The following is a 9,080-nucleotide window of genomic DNA, read 5'->3' on the forward strand; positions in this document are numbered from 1 at the left end:
ATCTTCTTGTTGAAATGCTCGTTTCTGTCGTTGATGGAATCGATATCCTTCTCTTCCCGGAACTTTCTCCTCCTGCTAAACTCTTGTCGCTTTTGTTCTCTGTCGAAGAGCTCTTTTGCCATCTTGTCTATCTTATCTTGCGAAGTTTTTGGAGCCTGCAAAAGTTTAACAAAGGATTGAGCTATTCTATGTGTCTTTGCTATATAAATTTGAGTCTAAAATTGACCAAAATGACTAATCACAAACCTTCCCATATTGCAAGCTTGACGCCTCACGGTAAAACTCTGGATCAGCTGCTCTCATTCTGTTATACTCCTCTAGATCAACCTTAATGTTCTTTGTCCGTTTCTTATATGCGTTGTATAACGTCTTCTGGTTAAAGACTGAAAATATTTTAACATTTCACACATTAGCCTCCCAATAATTGATTTAACGATCGACGTGAAAACATTAATGAAAAGAGAGCAAAGTAACAATTCAGTAAGAATGTCACGTACCATCCCAACCAGCAGGCGTAGGTTCCTTTTCCCATTTTTTGTACTTTGATTCTGCTGCTTCTTGAGTATCAAGCATATAAGCCTTTGTCAGATCTAAACCATTGGCATCGAGAAGTTTCCCAATCTTTTTCTTCCTCTCCTCCAACCATTTCTGTTTTGAGATTCCTTTCGTCTCTGTTGGTGCTTCCATTTTCTTCTTTTCACTCCCGACATCCGTCTGATTGGATTTTCTAGCTTCATTCTGAAAAAAGTTAAGTGGAAAAATGGAAGAGTTATTACATTTATAAAATCTTTGTATTTTTAAAGAGTTACAACTGACTGTACATAAAGACTTACCATCTTAAGTCTCAACTCAAACAACTTCTTCTTCCTACCAGTAAGTTGGCTCACGTCTACTTCAGGTTCTTGGTTATCCTCTTCCTCCTCTTCTTCTTCAGAACTATCTTCCTCTATTCTTTTATCATCGAGCGAATCCCTCCCTTGCTCACGATTAGGGTGACCACTCCCACCGACAGCTTCAGCTAATCCTTTTGGCAAACAAAAAAAAAACAAGTCTCAGATCTAAGAACAACACGATTTTTTCATGAGTCAGAACATCACATTAACAAATAACAAGTCTCTATCCGTGTCTGCAAAGAGTGAGTAAATCACAGAATCAAAACTCAGTCACATTGAGCATCACTAGAAACTTAATGGGCAGCTCTCTAAACGAATAACACAGCAAACAAACAATAAACTTCAAACAGCTTCTGCTACGCATCAAAATCATAAACCATAATCACAGGAAACGAATCAACACAGCTAAACAACTAGAAGAGAGAAAGAACACAAACCTGCATTCTCCTTCTCCAATCTTGCCTTCACTTCAGCAATTTTCTTAAAGCAAAACTCGACACACTCGTGATAAGGATTCGAAGCATTTATACAATCCGGATGCACTCTTCTCGCATTAACCATATTTCCAAGTGTACAAAACTGCAAAGAAAAACCAATAGAAAAAATAGAGTTATCCCCAATACAGCATTGAGATTTGAGAACAAGAACCAAAGAGGTACAAGTAATAATATACCTACATCACAATACTATATAAACACCTAAGGCACCTAATAACAATAGAATCCACACATCAAGCTGATGCAATTAAGATCTTAACTGAGTTCAATGTTAAAAAAAAATTGTGTCATGATTGAAGCTAACTAAATAACACAGGAACCTAATGAACACAAAATTCACATACAGAGATGATGCAAACAAGAACTTAAACTGGGTTGACTAAAAAATCATAACTTGATGCAAATTCAAATCGAGATAGAGCTAATTTGTTCAAACCCTAAAACAGGAGACGAACGATTTTAGAATCCTTAAATTATAAATCACTATAAATCACCATTAATTTCTAAATTCCATGTAAGAAACACACAACCTTATGGGTAACATCTCGACGAAAAACCTAAAAGTAATGGAAACATATATAAACCATCTACTCAAAACCAAAACGATTGAAATCGATGGAACAATTAAAACCTTAGAGATACATATAGAAGTAACAATCTTAACTGAAATCGAATTAAGAAACCAACCTTTGAAGAAACAATCAGCAAGTATGAGAAGAACACCAGAAATTTTCACGGACGATAGAACTCTTTTTTTTTTTTTTCCTTTCTCCTCAGTTGAGAAGAAGAAGAGATTGGGAAAAAGACATTGTTGGAAAAAGAAAAGTCGATATAATAAAGAGATAATTTGATGGGCTATATCTGGGCCTGTCAAACATGACTTGGGCCAATACCAATTGGAAAAATGTAAAAATATCAAATTACCAAAAGTGGCGAGAAAATCATGAATTTTTACATACGGTAAGTTAAATATCTATTTTCTATTAATTTCCAAATATCTATTTTCTCAACAAGTTATTGTCGTATTCTTTGTTTTTGGAATAGCAATCGTCTGGCATCATCACCTCGGTAACATGTAAACCATGAAATTTGTCTCATATTTTGTTGGTGTCTGTTTTTGTGAATCTCATATAGACATATTTCTTCTCTGATGTGGCCTATATAACACATGTATTAGATAATGTTTATGGAAAAGGTCGTTAAAGCCATGTCTCCATCATGGTTAGTGAATTTTGGTTTATAGTGCAGGCTTTTTGATGAAGGAACTTGAGTATTGTTGTAAGAATCCTAAAATATCTATTTGAATTTCAACTGTTTGGAACTTGGAACTGTGATATGTTTTTGTTCTAAACAGCATTATTTAGTTGATAAGATTTTAATACTTGTGTTTAGCTTTCTGGGACTTGCTTTAGACGTGTAAATCTCTCTTATGGTACTTTTTAATTCATTTAATTCATTTCAGTACCATATATCGATGAAGAAGGAAACTCATGGAAAAACCGATGTTTTTATCAGTAAATTGTTGAAGTCAGCAACATGACAAGGTATCACCATCTGTCATGCTTTGGATGCATATTGTAGTGTTGCAGGTCTTATATTCTGTTGACTGATATGGAACCAGTTTATAATGACTTTGACTCTTGTAATTTAATTTGATATCACAAGCTTACAACTTTGCAAGTTTAATTGAACAGCTTTAGGTTTATACACATGTAATTAAGACGTGAACATGTTGTTTCAAGGAACACGAGATATTTTATCTAAGTTTTGTGTGATGTCAATAGATAACAATTCTTCCAGTGAATATGTTTTACCAAGACAAAAAAATTGATATTTGAGGTAACTTTCACAATTTTATTCTCCAGTAAAAAATAATCATGTGAACTATGCTTCATAACCTTTTCGATTAGTCATTTTGTTTGGTTCATCAATGAATAATATACAAGTACATAGTAAAGAAAATATATGGCCAAACAAAGAGAGTTATTGCATGCTTTTGATTTAGTTTTATAAATGTCGTTCACGAAAAAATATTGTTGTTGGACAAAGAAGGGGGGTGTATTCAACTTGATATTTTAAGTGATTTGTGTGAAACTTACAAATCATATGTTATTCAATCATGTATTTTAAAAAGTCTATTAAAATCTATTGTTATTGAACTGTTGATTTAAAAATCTACTTTAAAATCTACTGTTATTCAAAATAGTTTGTGGATTTGGATTTTAATGATTTTTGAGATTCTGGAGGATTTAGGTGGGATTTGTTTAGTTAAAAATAGAGAAATCCAAATCTTATGGTTTTACGTGGGATTTGAAAGAATTTTACAATAAATCATATCAACTTTCCTAAAATATTTCAAAATTCCAAATTTTCTAAATCCCATCAAATCTTCCAAAATCATGGTTTCAATACACCCCCGAAGATTGGTATGAGGTATCTCAGGAGAAAGATTGATAAATAAATTAAAAAAAAAAAAGATTAATAAATAAATAAAATAAAAACCACGATGTGGTGGGCTAGTGGTTCTAGCTTGGAAGGAAGAGTCGCCCTGTTGGTCCAAGCCAGGGATCGATTCTCCTCAAGCGCAGAATTGCTAGCTTTATCCCTTTGGCCACATGGGTATAGGCCAATTGCTTACGGCCCATTTGAAAGTCTGGGGGACCCTACCCATGGGATAAACTCTCTCCAGGGATTAGTCTCGGACCCCTCCATAGGTCTGAGGATTTACCCTGAGTTATCAAAAAAAAAAAAATTGATAAATAAATAAAATAAATGAACTAAACAAAAGAGGGCAGTGAATTTGATCAATAAGCACCACCAGTGTTTTGGTTCACATAGGAAATTGTAGTTCAAACAAATAAGTGATGAAGATGATTTACAGCACTTCGCTTTCGTCTTTGATTCTTAATGAGGACTTCATTTCGTTCAATTTCTCAGGTATATTACTCTCTTCAGTAGCTAACATAGCAAAAAAAAACTCCCATATGCACTGCACTACATAGATTAAAAAATAATAGAGACAGTTAGAAGATAAATGTCAAGATGAATGAGAAATACTATAAAGACTAATAACAAGAAAAAAATGAATTTTGATTTTTAAATATAAATTACTGTGGAGAACTTTCTATATAGAAAAAAACAATAAACAACTAAATTAATAGTACCATATAGTTTTTTTTTTTTAATTACAATGTTAAATACAACATCATGGTAGTCTTTCTACTTGCATACTAAAGTAACTAAAAAGAATTTAAAACTAATTTAAATATTTTTTTTAAAAAAATATAGATATCTAAGAACCATTGTATTTTTGCTTTAATCATTTGTACCACTAACAATAGCTCGATTTCCGCAAAGAGGTCAATAAATCAAAGTGTTTCCTTTGAAACCTCTAACTCAATATATTGATTTCAAAGGAGTTTACAAAAAATTACACAGAACCACAAAGATACAACTTAGTTCATAAACATTGAATTTAAGAAACGATTTATCAAAATAATTTATTTTGATGAATCAAAGAGTTTTTCATGGCAAAATAATATGCAAACAATTATATTCAATAATTTTAACATACATGGTGATACATTAGCTACATGATAACTTAAAATATTGCCGTTAAAAATAAATTATAGATTTATGTTAAATATGTAGTCACATGAATAAATTGTTTCTAAAATTAAAACAAACTAAACTATTAAGTTAAAGAGATTTTTTTAAAAAAAAGTCAAATATTAAGTTAAAGAGATGAATATATCATTTACCTATTTTTAAATTTAATTAATATATTTGTAGTTGCTTTTGGATCTACATAATAATAAACAGTTTTGTGATGGTATCTTTTACATATAAAAATAGTAAATAAATCAAATATACCTGCTACCCGGGCGTAGCCCGCGATAATTCACTAATCACTTAAAATATTAGATTGAATACATCCCTCTAAAAGAGCACATCTATTGGTTATTTGTATTTAATTTTATTTTTTTAAATGAAAAAAAAATTATGAAAGAGATATCTCTGCATAGACAATTTTGGTAGAAATAGTTGCATAGATATAAACAATTTGAAAAAGATGAGTTGAATAAAATAGGACGAATATTGTTCAATTGATTCATCTGCGAAATATGAGATGAACAACAAGTAGAACATCGATCAAGATGCTCAAATAAGATTGTGACCATACACAAGCTTTCCAAGATGAACATAATCTTGTGTATCTCTGTACAGATTAAATGTGAGAATTGAGTTGGGTTGTTAAGTTTTTTTACTGCTATAGAATTTTGAGGGTGAGAATTGAGTCAAAGGAGGGAGCAAAGAAAAAGAGTACTAAAAAGATAAGTTGAGTCATAATTTTCTGCAACAATGTGTTGTTTTGTCAAATCAGGACACTTCAATATTTCCTACAGAACAAGAGATCATATTTGACTATAATGATCCAACTACACAAATATACTATTTGTAGCAGGGTCAATCAAAGTCAATAAAACCATATAAATTGATTTAGACTCAATTTCATTTCAACCAAATCTAAGTCTAAGTTGAAACAATTTTTTTGACATATATTTTACTTAACCAAATATTTTAATTTATACAAAAATTGGAAAAAAAAAATTATAATAGAGATAATGGAAAAGATTATCAAAAATTCTCATATTGTTTTTAGCTTCCTATTTATTTTCTTTCGACCATAAGATTTACTGATTTACTATTTTATATGTAGTAATAAAAGTCTCCCATTTTAATCTTGTCCAAAAAATAGATAATAATTATGTTTAGCCAAAGATAGGTTTTTTTTGACTAAAACTGCTTGGTAAAAAAAAATAATAATAATAATGACAATAAATTTTCACTCATTTCATATTAAAATGTTTGCACTTTGTTTTTTTTTTTTGACTAAAATACACTTTACTTTTGATATAACTAAATACCAAAATGTAAAATAAGGATAGACAACTTTTTGCACTTTTTTATGACTAAAATACACTTTACATTTAGTTCATTTGCTATTTTTACTATGTATTTTTGGAGAATAATGTTGAATATCAAATATTCACACTAAAATTTTTCCTTAACTTTTATTTAAATATATAACATGTTATTTTACGGGCAAACGTACTTGTGATAATATTATGTGTAAACTTAATCAAGTTCATGTATATAACAAAAAAGACTCATGATAATTAACTTAATTATATAACTTGTCATATTTAAAAGATCTAGCACGTAAACTTGCTTGTGTATGTAGTATTTTTATGCCTAAACTCAATCATCCACATGATTAAAAACTCATAATAATTAACCTAATTAAATAATATACATAAACTCACCTATTTTTGAAGAAAGAAAACATCAAGCGTAAGTATGCCTAAGAAATAAAAAACACGACTCATGGTAACTAAAGTAATAAAAATCTATACTTTACCTATCTTATTAATTAACACTAAAAAATTCACAATATGCTTTAGTAGAATCAAAGAGTAATTGTCATTTTATGCAACAAATTAAAACCTGGCAACATATTAATAAAATAATAATAAAAAAGTGTCCTCAGAGAAGTAGCTCCATTCAGCCGTTATAAAATGGGGCCCTAGACGTACGCATAGACATAGTTATCTCAGACGAGAAGCACCAGTCTTGAGCGGTGGAAACGGTCTGTCTCTGGTAAACGTTTTACATATATATACCTTGCTGTTTTGTTTAAATCATCAAAGAAAAATTTGTTGTTCTCCTCCGTAACGGTCTAAGATTGCTCTCCATTTTAGACAATCATGAATCATGAGTCACAGAATCGTTTTTATTTAAATACAAGTTAGGGTTAACATAAGACTAGATCTAGTGTAACAGAAAGAGCTCAAAAACTATTGCTATGACTAATTATTCTATGTATTATGTGTTCCGCTTCCTCGTCAAGTGTGGTCTTCTGGATGTTTAAGATTATGTTTTTGTGAACCATAGATTGCATAGTTTCATCACATGAATAAGCATTAAACAAGCACTAGATCTAGTTGGTTTTTCAGAATCTGCACTCCAAAAACTATTGTTATAACCTTTTTTATAAGTCTTATGTGTGTCCTCATCTTTTTGTGGTCTCCTGGATGTTTTTGGATGATCATCTTTTAGAAGATTATCCTAAGTAAATTTTGCTAGATTGAATTTGTTCTGTGAATTTGATTGATAAGTCACAATAACAATTGCAATTGTTTATAGTATTTGTTTCATGAGTTTCTGGCTTTAATACTAGGATTAGTTCTAGATTTAGCCATGATGTAAAATTTCTATGACATATATATTTGGATATATACTTTATATAGATTTGGTTACGGTTTAAAGCTATGTTTTGAGAATCCGTAGATTCATGGAATGGAAAAAATATATATTCCTGCCAATTTTATATATTTATTTCTCGCGGTATCTAACGGTATTACCGGTCAAAACCGTTAATATAATATTATTTTGGAAGTAACATAACATATGTTTTTGTTGTTTTCTTTGCTTTATCTATTGATGTAGTAAAGAATTATGACACCGAGAGCCTCGTGGCAACCTGAATACCACAGAAAATTTGTGGACTTATGCGTCAAGCACAAGGCGTTAGGGCATTTACCTGGAATGAAGCATATACTGACACCTTTTGGAAAAGAGACGGGAGCGAGGTTCACCATAAACCAGCTTAAGAATCATTATGATATGATGCTCAAACTGTGGAAGGTGTGGTTAAGACTGGTTCAGTGCAGTGATATGAAATGGGATCCCCAGACAAAAAAGTTTGGTGCCACTGATCAAGACTGGGCCAACTATTTACTGGTACAAACCAACATTTAAAAAATATATATAAATTCTAATGTTTTTGTGTTTGTTTATAATAATAAACATCGGATTGGATTTGTTACAGGTGCATCCTGAGGCTCGGCCGTATCGGTGGGAGTGGCCTCCATTGTTTTTCGAGAAACTAGAGGTTATCTTTGCAGATGTTAACATAGATGGTGATGAAGAAAATGATACTGGAAGCGCCGCGTCTAACACAGGCCATCCTCGGTATATATGGTCGTCGTCCTCATCACATGATATTTTTGTCGAGTTATGTTTCCAAGAGTCATTAAAAGGAAACAAACCAACCAGACGTAAAGGAAGTTATCCAAAGGAGACTTGGGATATGATGGTCGAGACGATGAATCGGGAAACAGGAGCAAACTACACACCAGTGCAGCTCAAGAACCACTGGTTTAGTACAAGGCAAAACTGGAGGGAATGGTGTGAAACTGTTGGTGCTCCCACCTTGAAGTGGGATGCCAATACAGGCAAGTTTGGAGCAACCAACGAGGACTGGAAGAACTACTTGAAGGTATAACAAAACGTTTACTCGATATCTTTTTTTTATATATCAATTGGTAAATTTGAAGCTTGGGAATAACACTAGACTGAATCTTTTTATGTTGTCGTTGTTGATTCTATAGGTTAATCGTAAAGCTTCAAAATACAGATGGAATCCCATCCCTCACGCTGAGAAACTAGCAACCATCTACAGAGGTATCGAACCTGGAAATGCTCAACCCCGTACTTATCGCAGGAGAGTGACCCATCATCATTCTGAAGCACCACAGATGCATGAACCAGCTCCCTCATCAGCAGTCTGCATAAACGAGCCAGTCACAGGAGGAAGTGACGATATAGCTGATAATTATGAGGACAA

General features: G+C 32.0%; 2 protein-coding genes across 3 annotated transcripts in view; one reads left to right on the plus strand and one right to left on the minus strand.

The window, feature by feature from the left end:
* LOC104747481 (pre-mRNA-splicing factor syf2) overlaps positions 1-2,197 on the minus strand; it is a 3,535-nt gene extending 1,338 nt beyond the window's left edge. The window contains exons 1-6 of one of the 2 annotated variants that reach the window (XM_019237404.1): positions 2,078-2,197; positions 1,331-1,472; positions 834-1,024; positions 498-738; positions 247-383; positions 3-155 (exon numbers count right to left, since the gene is read on the minus strand). In XM_019237404.1, coding sequence (XP_019092949.1) covers positions 3-155; positions 247-383; positions 498-738; positions 834-1,024; positions 1,331-1,454 — 846 coding nt within the window. In that variant the 5' untranslated portion in view covers positions 1,455-1,472; positions 2,078-2,197. The remainder of the gene's footprint in view (positions 1-2; positions 156-246; positions 384-497; positions 739-833; positions 1,025-1,330; positions 1,473-2,077) is intronic. The other variant, XM_010469114.1, reaches the window with a different exon arrangement.
* LOC104748769 (L10-interacting MYB domain-containing protein-like) overlaps positions 7,910-9,080 on the plus strand; it is a 4,818-nt gene continuing 3,647 nt past the window's right edge. The window contains exons 1-3 of the mRNA XM_019236816.1: positions 7,910-8,194; positions 8,283-8,732; positions 8,845-8,993. Coding sequence (XP_019092361.1) covers positions 7,910-8,194; positions 8,283-8,732; positions 8,845-8,993 — 884 coding nt within the window. The remainder of the gene's footprint in view (positions 8,195-8,282; positions 8,733-8,844; positions 8,994-9,080) is intronic.

Source organism: Camelina sativa, chromosome 15, assembly GCF_000633955.1.
Source record: "Camelina sativa cultivar DH55 chromosome 15, Cs, whole genome shotgun sequence".
NCBI classification, from domain to species: Eukaryota; Viridiplantae; Streptophyta; class Magnoliopsida; order Brassicales; family Brassicaceae; genus Camelina; species Camelina sativa.